The following is a 15,963-nucleotide window of genomic DNA, read 5'->3' as shown; positions in this document are numbered from 1 at the left end:
CTTCAGTAAAGATTGTCTCCCTCCAGCCTTCACTAAGACGCACCATCCTCAATGTAAATAAGACACTAATGCGCCAGTGTCTCCTCCATGTGCCACAGCTGCACCTCCTGAGCACCAATAAGGACAGTCTTGCCTCCCTTCACCGTGCCTGATGACATGTATTTGTCCCTACAGCGTGGATCCATCCCCACATCGCCCTCCACAATCACTCAATACCAGCCCCATGGGGTGTATAATCCAGGAGAGCTCTCTTTTCAGCTCACCAGCTGCCTGGGTTTGCTCCCACAGCAGGATCAGGCCATGGGGTTCCACATGTATGCCCTGGAACAGCCGTAGCCCAGACCAGTGGTCTGTGCTGGGTTGGTGGTGACTCTCGAGGTCCCCTCTGTCCCCAGCAGGTCCTCCATCCTTGTCCTGGCAGGGGCTGTTCTAGCTCCGCTCTGTCATGGAAGGATGTAAAAAGTCAAGCTAGGCAGATGGCAGACTCAAAAGCAGAATTTATTTTTACCTCTTCCAAACAAAATCCTTTAACCAGTGATTCTCTTAATCAAAATCGCTTTATGTTCCAACAAACATTCAGTAAACCAAAGGGTTGAAATAGTGAGGGGAATCTAAATAGTACACAGCAAATTCAGACTCAGAGGATCCCCAAAACCTGAGAATAGTGATTCAAAATGTGCATTCCCTCACTCACAGAAAACAAGGACCCTCAAGGGTAACCCAGAGTATATGATCGCTCACCAGTAAGGCAAGGGTGCTCAGTCCTCGATGAAGTTTCCTTAGACAGCATCCAGGATCCAAGGAGGAGACTCTTTGACTGAAGACCCATTGATCAACTTGAAGCGGGTCTCAGCAGCTCCATTTACACCTGAGTCGAACCTAAGCTGGGGTCATTTATGGTCAGTGGTTTAGAAATTTCTCTCAGCAGAGGCTCTGTCTGTCCACCAAGGAACACATACATGACCACAGTGGTCCCTCGATCTACAAGTTTCTGGTTCTTTCGGGGCACCTGCCACAAACTCCCACATCCCTCCTTGTCCCCAGTGGCACATAAGTGAGAGGAGAGCTCACAGTACCAGCTGCTGGGATCCACTCTGTGCCTCCGCAAAGGCAGCACAGCCGGGCATGCAATGCTAATACGGCCCTCAAGCTGGTGATTACCCTGCAGCTTGGGGTGAACTGCCAGCTTCCATTTGCCAGGCAGCCCAGAACCCCCTCGTGGGCACCCCTGACCCAGGCTCGCCCTCAGCCACATACACAGATGCATGTTTAGCAACAGCTGCCGCTGCCCTGCGAGGGACAGTCATCTGACAGTGGTCACAGCACCCGTGCTACAGCTGTTCGCTTGTCACAAGTTGCTGGCTTTGTCTTTCAAAAGGAAGAAGCTGGGAAAAAAAAAAAAAACAACCAAAAAATAAGGCTATATTTGTGATGTGGGGAGCTGGCAGCTCCCTGAGGTCCCTCTTGCACCCATCAGAGAAATGGCAGCTCCCAGGGGAGCAGGAAAACCCCAAGGGATGTGGACAGCAGGGACACCCTGGTTTGGACAGGAGAAAGGGAACAAGTCCTGAGGGTGGGGATGGAGCTGCAGTGCAGGGTGCTCAACATCATTAACTCCTTCCCAGCCCCTGGGGAAGAGACTTGCTGCTGCCTCCCTCTTTTAAAGCACTTCCCTCCTGGCTTGCAATGCAATTCAGGTGTGTGGGAGAAGGCAGGGCTGTTCAACCCCTTCCTACTCGGGGCCTCAGCACACTAGCCCAGGGCTGAGGCTGCGGCTGTGGCTGCTTTGAGTGTCCCCAGCCTCTGCTTTGTCCCCCAGGTCCTTCAGAACCATCCCTGGCCCTCATCCCTGCTGCCCTGCAGGGTGCTCAGCGCCATCCCACTTGCAGGGGATGGATCCTGCCCCTGTTGTCACCTCCTCTCGCTTTCCCAGCTGCAGAGACTGAGATGCAAGGAGTTTGTGTGTTCTGCTGTGGGGCAACCACTGGCACAGCAGATCCCAGGTGGCACCTCTGCGGTCACCTCAGAGGGGCTCAGCAACATGTCCTGCCCCAACACTCCCCCACTCTTGTGTTTCTGAGCCCACCCAGTGCCACCAGCTTAATCCCCGTGGGCAGAGGCCCAGCAGCCTCGCCAAGGTGGCCCTAGGGGTGCCATTGAGGTCGCCCTGGGGTTCCCACCGGGATGGTCCTGAGGGTCCCACAGGAATGAGTCCATGAGTCCAACCAGGATGGCTGCAGGGTCAGAATCAGCCCCCGAGGAACCAGGGCAGAGATCACGGCTGTTATCAGTGCAACATCCAACCATTCTCCTGGAAAAATGAGTGACTCTGCTTTCTCTGCAGGCTGAGGGTCACACCTGGTTTTACAGCCAGGCAAAGGAGAAGAAAGAAGCGATTCTGTTTACTTGGGGAGCAATTAATACCCCGGCTCCCAGCACATACAGACGCAGAGGAAACCTCCCCCACAGCGCGGAGAGCAAGGCTCTGCAGCCCTTTATTATTTCATTATCAGACGAGCAGGATTAGGAGGGTGGGTCAGGGAACAGCACCAGTTTTATGCAGGTTTAGTTCCTTCGAAAAAGCTTATCCAGGCTCAGCCTCACTTGCTGGCTGCGACGCATTTTTGTGCTGAGCAGAGGGGTTTGAGTAATGTTGGAAGGGGGCGGGCAGGGTGTCACACATTTTTAATGGCAAAAAATGGTAAAGCTTAGCAGGGAAAACCTGGGAGGTTCCTTTACCAAGAACTGCCTTTATTTGTTGAATTTCCACAAGCAAGGAGGGCAGTTTCTCAGCTTTGCCAAGACCTCCATCTCCCCCCAGAGAAAACCAGACCCTCGGTGCTGCCCTGTCCATGCTGGGGGCTTTGGGGCATGGGACCAACACAGCACCAGGGTGGGACAGACATTGTCAGGAGCTCCCTGCAGAGCTGGGTGAAGTTTTGCCCTTTTCCCCTTTACCAAGTTCCTCCCTGGAGCCCGGGTGGAGTGGCTGGAGTGCGCTGATCCCAGACCAGCAAGGGAGGAGAAGCCATGGGAACCACAGCACCAAACCCCTCTTCTTCTTACCCAGGCCAGAAATGGTGGGACAAGCGTCCCCATCAGTAATTCTGCCCCGGCGGGCAGGCGCCGAGCATCGCGGTGGGGATCCCACTCATCCCAGGATCGGATCAAGTCTCCCAGGTGGTTCTCATTGCAGCCGCTGACTCACCTCCCAAAAATGCCTTTGCTCACATCAGAGCAGGAAACCGCTACTGGGAAGTGGTGAAAACCCTGCAACAGCCTAAAATTTGTCTTCCTCCAGCTAAGGCGGAGATCAAACAGCAGCACTTGGGCCTCAATCCCTCTGACGCCAGGGCAAGTCATCGAGGTGACTTTTCGGCTGAGCGAGTGGGGTGTGTGGTTATTCCAGACTCAGCAGCTTCTCGTGGAGCCTTTGGGAGTGTTTCCCCGTAGGAGGCCTGACCTTGGAAACATTTCAGAGTAATTCGTCAGCTGAGAGGAATGAGCCCAGCTTGCCACTGTTGTCCAGGGCTCTCCAGGCGAGCCCTGTGGTCCTGGGCTGTGCCAGCGGCCATGGAGAGCTCAGCTGAGAGTCGGGGCTGGGTAGCAGCCCACAGTGGGTCACAGAGCTGTGACTTAGGAGCTGCTGTAACCTGCAGCTCCTCAGAGGCTGAGAAGCCTGGGCCCCATATGACACCAGGGTTGTGGGTGCTACCTGCTGCCCATGGGTCATGGAGACAGAGACCTGGGGTGCAGTCACTTGCCAGAGTCCTGCAGCAAATCAGTGGCAGACCCAAAATCTGTGTCCCGGCTTGTGCATCTAGGTGGGATGTAATCCCAATCGCTCTCCTCCAGGAGATACCTCTGTTATTTCTGTCCCCTCCTGCTCGGTGCTGGTCCCCTGTGTCAGCAACAGCATCTCCCTGGGGAGATGCAGGGTGACTGTTCCCTGTGAGCCCCCATGGCTGGGGGCTGAGAGGGGCTGAGCCACAGTCCCTGGGCTGCGTCTGCCCCAAAACTGCTGTGTCTGCCCCAAAACAGCTCCGTCTACCCCAAAACATCTCCATCTCTGCACTGGCTTCTCCTGCAGGCGCTGGCTGGAAAGTTCCCAGTGCTGCAGTCGGTGCCTGTCCCCCTGCCAAACCCTGCAGCCCTGCAAGCCCCGATGCAGCGCAGCGCTGCGCTATTTCTGGCTCCACCTTGAGACATGTACCTTCAGCAGTGGGAACGATGCTAAAAGCGATGGATCTGGGATGAGTGCATCCCCTTCCCGCTCCCATCCCTGGGCGGCAGAGCGGGCAGGGATCCGGAGGAGCATCCAAGTGAAATGCTGTGGTTCATCTTGCAGCAGAGCTGTGTCCTCTGCACGCCTCCCCTGAGGCTGCCCGGTGTAGGCAGCGGGAGCCTGAAATCCCAGCCTGTGCTGGCACAGAGAGCCCCAGGTCTGTGCTGTGGACGGGGGGACAAATGGTTACGGCCGGGCCGGAGAGCCCCCAGGCTCTCTGCATTCTCCCCCCAGGACATGCTCCCTGGGGGGACCAGCTCCTCTGGCAGCTGGGGGCAGGAGCAGGAAGAGCCCAGGGGCAGGAGGGAGCTGAGGGGGTCTTTAATTGCCATATTTAACCCTTGGTTTCTTGTACAACTCAAGGCAACCCTTGTCTGCTGCTTCTGCCTCTGTTTCCCCAAACACAGAGCATCCATCACCTTCTCCAGGGGGCCCAGGGCACAGCACGCCAGATGTACAAGCCTTCTCTTCCAAATTACATTCATGGGGTCTGGGGTGCCCCACGAGCCCTCCCAGAAGAGGAGTTTGTGGAGTGTTTGCTCTTGAAGCCTGGTGCCCTCTGTGGTCATTGCCGAACCAGACGCCCTGTGCCCTAGGTGAGCCCCCTGTGCAGTGAGAAAGGATGTGGGGGGATTCACCACCAGCTGTCCCCACTGGCATGCTGGCTCCGTGCCACATCCCCACACCATGTCCCCGTGCCGCCCTCCCACGCACACGGGCAGGAATGGAGCCGATCAGGACAAACCCGACGAGCAGACACCTGCCCACAGCACGGGACCCCCGGCTGCTGAGCACATTGCCAGGCTGCCGGTCAGGTCAAGGGAGCTCGTTAAGGCTCTCCTAATTAAGATAGCCCCAAACAACTGTTTATCAGCACTGAGCGGTGATGGAAGTGATCCCATTTCCGTATTAGACATCATGTCTGGAGGCAAACAAGTAGCGCCTGAGCAGGACTGAGTCGAATCAGCAGAGAGCAAAGGGACTGGTGGTGGGCACTGGGCTGGCCATGGCACAGAGCAGGCATCTGCCAAGGGTCGCGTGGCATCAGGATTGGCTCATGTGAAGTCCCCATAGACCAGCACCAAGGCAGAAAAGCTCTGCCTGGGTGTCCTAAGCCATCACGGAAGCTGTGATTGTGCTGGTCCCATTCCCCACCCAAGAACAACCTGGCTGTGGCCCCCCCATCTCCCTGCCCTGGCCGTCCCCACCATGGCCATCCCTGCGCTCCATGCCCAAGTGCTGCAGCATCACTGGCTCCCACAGCTTGCAATGAACCCGCTCTCAGTCCCGTTCCCCAGCTCACAGCATGGCGATGGACAACACAGCCCGGCTGGGCGTTCGACTCCTGTTTAAAGCACAGGCTGGGTGAGGGGGATTCCTCTGGCACGGGGCCACAGACGGATGTAGCGCGGTGAGGACAGAGCCCGAAGTTGTCCCGTGGCACCTGCCAGCAGCAGTGAGACAGCTGCTCCCACATCCTCCCACCACTTCTCGTGCCTTCCTGGGCGGAAATGGGGAGCGGGTTAGTCACCAGGAAGGGTGAGGAGCAGGTCAGGACGCTGCACTGCCAGCATCCAGCTATTTCCTCCCGTGACACCTTGCTGAGGATCTCGGGGCTGTTTACAAACGCTGGACCATGGCAAGGCAGTGGCGGGGGAAGCAACCATATCCAAATTTCATCCAGAACTGGCTGCAGGTGCTGCTGTTCTCCAGCCAAAAGCATCAGCCAGCAAATGGCTGGGAGGGGGTCTTCTCCTGCCTCCCGCTCTAAGCATCTAAGCTCTAAGCATCTAAGCATCTATTTGCACCTCCCTTATGAGGAAAGGCTGAGGGAGCTGGGTCTCTTTAGTTTGGAGAAGAGGAGACTGAGGGGTGACCTTATTAATGTTTATAAATATATAAAAGGTGAGTGCCATGAGGATGGAGCCAGGCTCTTCTCGTTGGCAAACAATGATAGGACAAGGGGCAATGGGATCAAGCTGGAACACAAGAGGTTCCACTTAAATTTGAGAAGAAACTTCTTCTCAGTAAGGGTGACAGAGCACTGGAACAGGCTGCCCAGGGGGGTTGTGGAGTCTCCTTCTCTGGAGACATTCAAGACCCACCTGGACATGTTCCTGTGCAACCTCACTTAGGCGTTCCTGCTCCAGCAGGGGGATTGGACTAGATGATCTTTTGAGGTCCCTTCCAATCCAGAACATACTGTGATACTGTAACCCACAGCACACAGGGAAGTCTTTTTGGAAAGCACGATGCTCCAAATCATGGCACTTAAGCTCTCATTTTAGGTCACTCTGGGAAAGCAAGACTGAACCACATTATTCACCCAGCCGGTTGTCCTGTGCCCTCCCTGCAACTTTTGGCCAGTTCCAGCAGGTTTAAGTGGGGACAGAGGGCTGAGGGCTCACTGTTAATTAAACTGCTCTAAGTGTGAAGAGCGATGCCTCCCCAGGGTGCGAGCTCAAGGTTACGGGCTCTCAGGCTGCTGCTGGCCCAGCAAAACCCGCATGAGTATTGGCACAAAGGGTGGTCTGAGGGCTGAGGAAGGGGTGAGGAAGGCCCGGGGAGGAGGAGGGAGGCACTGGGGCAACTCTGTGTCTGCCTTACCATTCCCATGGCGTTTGTCCAAGTGCTTATCACCCGCTTCCCCATGCAGAGGCTCAGCTTTGTTTTGGTTTGAGCCTAAGGAGCACAAAGGCTCAGCTGGAGCACATGGAGCAGAGATATATATCCAGGGGAAACTGTTTGGCCAAAAAAATCCTTATTGGGCTGGGCCAGACCCCCTGGAGCCCAGCAGCCCCTCGGGAGGGTGAGCTCAGTCCTGGTGCCATCAAAAGCTGCTGTCAGTGATTTTTGCCAGCCGTCACAGACACAGAGCAGCTCCCAGCTGTGCTGGCACCCTCCGGGCAGGTCCCCAGGGCTCTGTCCCCAGTGCTCTGTGCCCTAAGGTGGGGTTCATAGCACAGCCCCCCCCCCATGAGGCTCCATGCCCATGGCACCCTCCAACCCGCAGATACCTGCTGGCGAGCCACCAGTGATGGGCAGGACATGGTCCTCCTCCATGCTCTCCAGGAGGTGTTCTCTGCCCGCTGTCCGCCTCGGCCCTCACTGTGCCTTGATTTCTTCACGCACCCGCTCTGCTCCTCTCACCCTGTTCCAGCTGGAGAGATGCAGAAACGGTTTTAAATGCTGTTCAGCCCAGCGTGGGGGTCAGGGGACTCAGCCAGTGCCTATCTGTGCATTGTTGGACACGCTACTCCCCCGCACTTTGCCACTGGTCTCTCGGCACCACCGCGGGTGGGTGCTGTGCCGGCCCCGCACCGTGGGAGCACCCACGCCAGACACCCACCCCGGCAGGGCAGAGCCACTCACGGCAAACCCACGCTGTCGATTTGCCCCGTGTCTGCAGGGTCTTGCTCCAGCCGGGCAGACCGGGTCCCCCCCCGGGTCGCCCGCGGGGAGCCGCCGACCGCAGCCCTGCCCCGGAGCGCGGGGCGGCGCTTGGGGAAACTGAGGCAGGCGGAAGCGGGGGGGGCCTCGGGGCAGCCCCGGGACGTCCCCCCCCAACTCTCGGCGTGGGGGGGCCGGGTTAAATTTTTCTGAATGGGGCCGCCCCGCCTGCCATTGCCGGGCGGCGCGGCGGGTGTCAGCAGCGAGCAGCGGCGGGCGGCGCTCCCCGGTGCGTCCCGCTCCCGTTCCCGTTCCGCCGCCGATGGCCGCCGGCCGCCGCGCTCCCCCGGAGCCCGGTGGGGGCCCGGTGTTACTTCAAGGTATCTTCGGTGCGGGACCGACTCCCGGTGGTGCCGCTTGCTCGCTGGCTCTGACGGCGCGGGAGCTGCAGGTGCGGCGTCCCGGCGGTTCTTCCGGGGGCTCGGCCGGTCCCGACGCCGCGCTCCGCCTGGCCGATTGCGTGGGCTCCTCCGCCTTCCCCGCCGCCGCCGCCGCCTGCTTCTCCCTGGTGTGTTACCCGCTCCGCGGGCCGCGCTGGGGCTCGCCCGCCCGCCAGCGCCTGGAGCGGACCTTCCGCGTCTCCCTGGGACCCGACGCCGAGGACAACCTGCGCATCGCCCAGGCCTGGAGCCGCAGGATCCGGGAGCTCTCGGTGCCCGCCGTACCCACGCAGGACGGTCAGTACCGGCGCCGCCGCCCGCAGCGGCCGCCCCCACGCTCGCCCGGGAAGAGACTGTCCCGGCTGCGCTGCGTGTCCCGACGGAGCGAGCGCCGGGAACGGGCCGGGGGGGTTGTGGCAGGACCGGGGCCAGCGGGCACCCGAGGGCTCTCCGCTGCCTGTCCCCCGCGGGACGGCTGTCCCCGTCCCCGTCCCCGAGGGGCAGCTGGCACCGAGCCGGGGGCTCTGCGCCGTGGTCGGGCCCCAAGGCACAGGTCAGGGCCGGAGGGGATAGACGGAGGCGATCCCCATCTCTGTAGGGTCACCTGGATTCCCCCCCCGCTCAAAGCCCGGGGGGCGACAGGGACATCCCTGTGCACAGCCCCAGGGTCGGGGGTGGCTTCTCCCTCCTTTTAAATCGAAGGGGCAGCAGGGACGTGGTAGCACCACAGGGGCCCTTTGCACGCCCCCCCCCCCCCCCCCCCCCCCCCCCCGCATCGCTTTCGTTCAATAACTAGTAAAGCTCCAAAGGGCAGCATTAACCAAGAAAAAAATAAAGTCATCATTGCTGACGCAGGCAGGACAGGAGCCAGGGACTGTCCCCAGCAGGTCCCATCCATCACTTGGGAGGAGGCGAATCCCCCCGGGGACCCAGCGGGGTCCCAGGGTGGCACGGAGGGGCCCGGGTTTCAGTTCCCTCTCCCCTCCAGGAGCTGCCACCAGCTCGAAGGGGAGCGGCTGGCTCGGGGACCAAGTCCCCCAGCTCCTGCAGTCAGGGCAGGGCAGGCTGGCATACATTTGAACATCTGAGCAGAGATTCAATTATATGCACTACTTCATTTATTTAGCTGTCCAGTCGCACTGATCAGACTTGGAAATTAAGAGGCATGCGGTTAGAGGGATCCTGTCAAATCATATTTAGCCCAGCTCTTCCCTGCTTGCATTTTAAAATGCAGCTTTTTTACATGACCTGCAGCTACAAAACAACTTTCTGCTACTCCTCCAAAAGAACAACAAAAAATCCAGTGGAACAGGGCGAGGGCAAAACCAGTTCCCTGGCTCTGTTTCCAGCCTGAACTCTGCAGCTGTAAGTCTCCAAGCGTTTTAAAACCCTCACCCTTTTAGCAGGCGGTGCGAGGGTGCTGGGGCAGGAGCCGCTCACTGCATGGCAGGGACCTCAGGGGAGCCTGAGGAAGGAGGACGGGAGAAGGTGGTGCGGGATTTTGCAGTTATTTTTCTAGCTGAGGGCCAGCAGGATTTGCAAACCTCCTCCCCCAGTTTGGGACAGAGCTAAAAATGCCTCTCGCCACACCCTGCACTCCAACGCACCCTCACGTTCCAGCATCGCGGCGTGTGCGGGGCAGATAAGGCCGTGCTGGGAAGCTGCGTGCGAGTCCGTGCAGAGCAATCCTGCCACCCCATCCCCACGGGGAGGACAGCCGGGGAGCCACCAGCGATCCATCCTGGTGTCATCTCAGCTCCAGCATCCTCTGGGATAAAAGCCCTGTGGAGAGCTGCAGCACGGGTGAAGTTTCCTCCTCCTTATTTCACCTCAAGGGAAAGAAAAAGTCCCTCGGCAGTTATAACCGCAAAGCTGGGGCTTCCCACAGCGTGCAGGGAAGTGTCCCACCCTGCGGCTGGCCAGGAGGGACCAGCTGTCCCCAGGCTTGTGTCCTGGTGAGGAAATCCAGCCCCAGTTGCGGCAGGAACCTGCGGTTGAGCTGTCAGCAATGGCCATGGCACCGCGGTGTGTCAGCAGCAAGTGGGACTTGGCCCTGCTGCAAGCCCCTGTTTTGGGAGACCCCCTTCCTGTGCTCATCCCCTCACTGTGCAGGGGACAGGAGGTGACACTGCAAGAGGTGACACACAACAGGCATATCCCGGTCTGTCCCAGCCTCACGCCACCCGGGTCACCGGGCAGGACAGCCCTGTCCCCTGTCAGCCTGGTGCGCTTGTTCCTTGTGCCCAATGAGTTTCCAGAAGGATGCGGGGACACAATGGAGCAGCTGAGGCTGCTGACGGTGGAGCCGCGGCAGCGTGGTCGCGGCCCGAGCACGGCCAGGACATGTGTCCCATGGGGGGACGTGGGCGGAGGGGGGAGAGCAGAGTTTGTGCGCTGGCAGCAGCAGCTGGAGCCCCTTCCTCCTGCTGACTCAGTGTCTGCTCTGCGCAGCGTTTGGGGTTGAAAGCAACCGCGCTGTGCTGGGAAGTGGCTGAGCCTGGCCGAGGGGCCGGGGCCGGCCGGTGTTGTGCAAGGGAGCAGGATGCTGCTGAAATCTGTCCCCCCGGCCTGAGCATCGCTGTGGCCAAGGCTCTGAACCAGCACCCCCCACTCCGGCCATGGGAGTCCAGGCCGAGACTAGTGCTGCTGGTGTCACTGGTCTCACACTGGGATTCTGTCCCCATTCTGGTTCACACCCTGGTAGCAGCAATCTGTGCCTGGTGATGGAGTCACACCATCCTGCCGTGTGCTGACAGGGTTTGCCTTTCCCCCTCCAGCCAAAGAGCGTGTCTGCGGGGTCCCAGACGTACCCCACTACTATTCAGGGACCACGGGGTCCAGGCAAGACCCAGGTGCGGCTCCGTGTGCGTGTCAGGAATGATGTGGCTGATAAGAAATGTTATGGGTTTAAAAAACTGTGTTTAGGCTCTTGAAGAGTCTCGTGCTCTCACTTTGCATCCTCTGGGGTGGGAAGGAGAAAAAGGAGAGAAAAGTCCCCCCAGCCCCTGCCTCTGGCAGGTGGGACTTGAGCACAACCCCCTTGCCCAGGGGCTGGGCTGTGTTTGCCCAGAGGGGATCTAGTGCGGGTAGGGACCAGGGAAGGCTCCGGAGAGGGGGGACCAGGGCCAGCCCAGTCCTGGGGCTGCTGCCCGTCATCCCTGACCAAAGCTGGGGCGGCCTCACTGCTGTCCCCAAGGGCTGCTGGTCCCCTCGCATCTGGCACCCACTGATAAGGGGCTGGGGAGGGCGGGGGGCAGCCGGCCGCTTCCCCTGGCCCTGGGTGGCAGTGGGGAGAGAGCCCAGAGCCTGGCCACAGGCTTGGCCCTGCCTGATGGGCTGTCATGGATGCACCTTGGCTGTGGTCTCGGTGAGAGGTCCCCAGGTATGGGGACAAGGAGGTGTCCTGGGGGATGACAGCCTCACCAGGTCACTCCTGGGGGCAGAAAATCAACGTAATAGTGCCCAAATCAGTACAGCTCTGTGTGCTCCCCAGGGCTGCGAGGGACATGGAGATGGGATGGATGGAGCTCCAGGCATGATTCCCTGTGGGGCAGCTCTGCCAACCATCAGGGCAGCCCCAGCGTGGCTGTGATTGGTGTGACGCTGGGTGTCACCCAGGGGAGGTGGCACACATGGGGACCTCCATCGCCCCAGGCTCCCCTCGCCCCTGCACGCCAGCAGGAGGGGGGTTAGCTATAAAAATGCTGCTTGTGTTCAAACAGCTGGAATCACCCCCTGTGTGCAGCCTGGGGGGCAGGTTGCTGACGCCCACCCTCCGCTCTGCCCGGGCTGGAGGGGGGTTCCCAGCCCCAGCAGTGCCGGGAATCGCTGTCTGCTTTGGTGACTCAGCTCCTGACCAAGCAGCTCTTTCTGCTGACTCAGCAGGCACAGCCCCCATCCTGTCCCGCAGAGCCCCTGTGACCAGGCTGGCACCCACTGCCTGGGGACAAATCACAGCTTAGGTGGCCCAGAGCTGGTGGGGACACCCCCACACCTCCCCAAAACCCCGTCACCCCGCAGGGCTGGGGCTTTCCAGTGGCGCTGTGGAAGCTCAAGGCGCCCTGCCCTCCTCATCAGGGTTTGGGGTGTCCAGGGAGCACCTGGGGGCTCTGCTGTTGAAGCACACGGCCACCAGCTCCCCCAGGTGCCATCGCATCCCTCCTGCCGTGTGGGGACCACTGGGCTGGGGGGCTGGCAGAGGCATGCGGGCCCCTGCCAGGCGTGTAATTACAGCCCAGCCAGGGGCCTCACATGTGAAACTTGAGCCCCGTGGGGAGCAGGGGAAGCAGAAGCGTCCGTCTGCCGGCGCAGGTGTCTGTCCTGGCCCTGTTCCATCGGGGGTGGATGTGGGGAACAGGGACCTCAAGGCCCCTGGCCCTCATCCCCCTCTGTCCTTGGCTCTCTGCACATTGTGTCATGAACTGAGGGGTTCACAAGGGAAAACTCACAGCTGAGAGTGTTTGGGGCCAGACGCCCTTGGGGAGGTTGTGTTTCAAACTTCGCCTTTGCTCTCCCTTTTCTTTCCCTGGTGTGTCTGTAAGGGCACCCGGCAGCGCCCGCAGCCCGGGGTGCACAGGAACGCTCAGGCTGCAGAGCCCCCGCTCCGCTGCGGCATCGCTGGGCTGCTCGGGGCTCCGGCCTGGGCGTTGAACATCTCTGCTGATTGCAGGAGAGCTCAGGATGAGTCCCCGCAGGACCCCCTGTCCCTGCAGGACCCCTTGTCCTTGTATCTGCCACCTCCCCTGCTTTCCCAGCGCCTCTGGGCAGGTGGGGATGGGGGGCAGCTCCCCTTCCCGCGGGGCTGTGGCAAACGCTGCCCTGGTTCGCAAAGCCCTCCCTGGGCAGCACCACGGCCCCGCCACCCTGACCGCCTGTCCCCCGCAGGTGACAGCTATGGGGTGCTGCCCCGGCCCTGCCGTGCGCTGGTGCTGGTGAACCCGCAGAGCGGCGCCGGCCGCGCGCTGGAGGACTTCCAGGCGGTGGTACAGCCCATGCTGGCCGAGGCCGACATCGCCGCCACCGTCTTCATCACCGGTGAGTCCGCCAGCAGCTCCCTCACCTCCTCCTCCCTTCCTCGGATGCCACCTGGGTGCTGCCACCCTGGGATGGGCGGCTCCGAGAGCCTTGTACCTTCTGCATCACTGCAGCTCCAGCTCCTGTGGGGCTTGTTTGGACAACAGTATGGGTGGGCTGTCACAGGGAGAGGTGACAAAGGGTGTGAGAGGACATGACTGCACTCAATAGGGGTGGCAGCCTCACCTCCTGCACCCCCAGCTAGGACCATGGGTCTGGGGTCACTGTCTGTGGGGTGGCAGGAGGATGGAAGGTGATGCTCGACTCTGCTTTTCCCCCCAGAAAGAGCCCACCATGCTCAGGAGAAGGTGCGGGATGAGGACCTGTCGCAGTGGGACACGTTGGTGATCATGTCTGGGGACGGGCTGCTGCACGAGGTGAGAGTGAAACCGTAGAGCATCCCCAGGCAGGATGGGCACAGAGCAGGAGGAGAGGGGTGCCCGGGGCACGAGCCAGGCAGGGAACGGCAAAGGAGAGATGACACCTCAATTGGAGCAAAGCAGGGCAGCTGCAGCCTCAGCGCTGCCCTGGCCAGGGGCACCATGGGCTCCCCTCTCCCTCGTCCTTGCACGGCCCCAGGTGCCACCAGCTCTGTCCGTCCTCACAGGTGGTGAACGGGCTCATGGAGCGGCCGGATTGGGCAGACGCCATGAAGAAGCCGCTGTGCATCCTGCCAGGTGGCTCTGGGAATGCCCTGGCCGCCTCCATCAACTACTATGCTGGGTGAGTCCCAAGGCAGTGGGGTCACTGAAGTGAAGGGCTGAGTGCAGCTCCAGCGCAGGGGACGGGTACCAGGTACAGGGATGCCCAGCACAGGGGTGCCCACCTGTGTCCCCACCTCGTGCAGTCCCTGCGAGCATCAGCTTCCATCCCTTTGTCCCCTCCAGGCTCGGGGTCTGGCACAGCTTCACTCCAAAGCAGCCGCCCCGGTGTGGGAGCCGGGATTGCCCTGACCCTGCAGCCCCAACCTGGTTCCCTCTTTCAAAAGCTGCTTTATCCTTCCCACCCCCAGCAAACCCTGCCCTGAGGGACACTCACCCAGCTGGGATCCGTCCCAACCACAACACAGGGGTGAGGGCTGCACGTGGATGCTGGGATAGGAGGGAAAAACCCTGAGCTGGGTCCAGCCCAAACTCACCCTCTCCGTCCCTCACAGCAATGATCACGTCGCCAAGAAGAAGCTGCTGACGAACTGCACCTTTATCCTGTGCAAGGGGCTGCACACGCAGATGGACTTGGTCTCGCTGAGCACAGCCTCGGGCAAGCGCCTCTTCTCCTTCCTTGGCTTCGGCTGGGGCTTCATCTCGGACGTGGACATTGACAGCGAGAAGTACCGCCGGCTGGGCAATGCCCGCTTCACGCTGGGCACCCTGCAGTGCCTGGCCAAGCTGCGGGTGTACCAGGGCCGCCTGTCCTACCTGCCCGCCGTCCCCGAGCAGGGCACACCCCTGGCACACAGGGACCCCCACGCACCCGTCACCAATGGCCAGGCTGCTCACGTCCTGCCACCAGCGGGGACAGAGGCGCCCGGTGCTCTGCCCACCGACTCGCTGCTGGTGCCGCTGTGCCAGCCGGTGCCAGCGCACTGGACTGTGGTCCCCGAGGAGGAGTTTGTCACCGTCTACGCCATCTACCAGTCCCACCTGGGCACCAACCTGCTGATGGCACCGGCGGCCCGTCTGAACGACGGCTGCATCCATCTCTTCTACCTGAAGGCCGGCATCAGCCGCCTGGCGCTGCTGAAGATCTTCCTGGCCATGGCCAGGGGGACACACCTGGACTTGAACTGTCCCCACCTGTGCTATGTCCGCGTCCGGGCTTTCCGCCTGGAGCCGCGGGCGGCCGCGGGCATCATGACGGTGGATGGGGAGGCGCTGGCCTGTGAGCCGGTGCAGGGCCAGATCCACAGCCGCCTCTGCCGCATTGTCAGCGGGTCCTGAGCAGCCGGGTTCAGCCCCCGGCACTGAGCTGCCAGCACAGCCCAGCACAAGGGCAGCAGAGCCTTCCTCCCACTCAGGAACCTCCTCCTCCTGTAGCAATAGCTCTTGGGGGCCATGGGCACTCATCCCTTCACTTGCCCCCATGCTTAGCTTTACCCCCCTTGGGACAGCCAAAGTGCTGCCCCAAAACTGAGCCACGAGCCCCATCAGGTACTCGGTGCCGACAAGACACCGGTGTGTTTTATCCCGGTACGAAGTCCCGGCCCAGGCGGCTGCGCCGGCACAGCCCCTTCCCCTCCCCGGCTCGGACGCACACGGTGGCATCGCTCGTGTCCCTGCCACGGAGCCAGCGCCACCTCCCAGGGATGGTCAGGACCAATATATCCGATACAAGAAATCGACTTTTTTAAAGAATGTTTCTACCCAAAGCTTCCTGTAGAAGCAGAGTTTATTCTTGTGAGAAATGCAATAAATATCTAGAGTTTTCAAAAAGAGTCCTCCCTGGGTTTTCAATCTGAGCTCCTGGCTGCTGTGGTGCTGTCACCCTGGACCACCATCACCTGGGGTCAGGATCAGCATGGAGCGATGGCCACAGGAGATGCTGGCAGGGCAGGTACCTCAGAGGCAGGACATAGGGCAGTATTGCCACCCACCCTAATTTTTTGGGGTGTGCTGGTGCCTCCTTGCACAGCCTCACACTGGGGTTGATTGAATCCTGGCAGCTCAGCACCACAGCATTGATCTGGGACACCTTGGGAAAGGCTCCAGGGTGGGGAAGCGGTCAGGGAGGAGGCTCAAGGAGGGGGGTGTTGGATCTGTAGGGTTTGGTTTTCCA

General features: G+C 60.6%; 1 protein-coding gene across 1 annotated transcript; it reads left to right on the top strand.

The window, feature by feature from the left end:
• The first annotated feature begins 7,864 nt into the window (after positions 1–7,864).
• SPHK1 (sphingosine kinase 1) lies at positions 7,865–15,613 on the top strand. Its single transcript, XM_080356402.1, has 5 exons — positions 7,865–8,412; positions 13,000–13,149; positions 13,471–13,565; positions 13,796–13,911; positions 14,345–15,613. The coding sequence occupies exons 1-5, from the start codon at positions 7,998–8,000 to the stop codon at positions 15,126–15,128; spliced, it is 1,560 nt and encodes a 519-aa protein (XP_080212528.1). The 5' UTR covers positions 7,865–7,997; the 3' UTR covers positions 15,129–15,613.
• Positions 15,614–15,963: the final 350 nt, after the last annotated feature.

The sequence above is a fragment of the Nesoenas mayeri genome (genome assembly GCF_963082525.1).
Source record: "Nesoenas mayeri genome assembly, chromosome: 19".
In the NCBI taxonomy this organism is placed as follows: domain Eukaryota; kingdom Metazoa; phylum Chordata; class Aves; order Columbiformes; family Columbidae; genus Nesoenas; species Nesoenas mayeri.
This window is presented reverse-complemented; position numbering and strand designations above follow the sequence as displayed.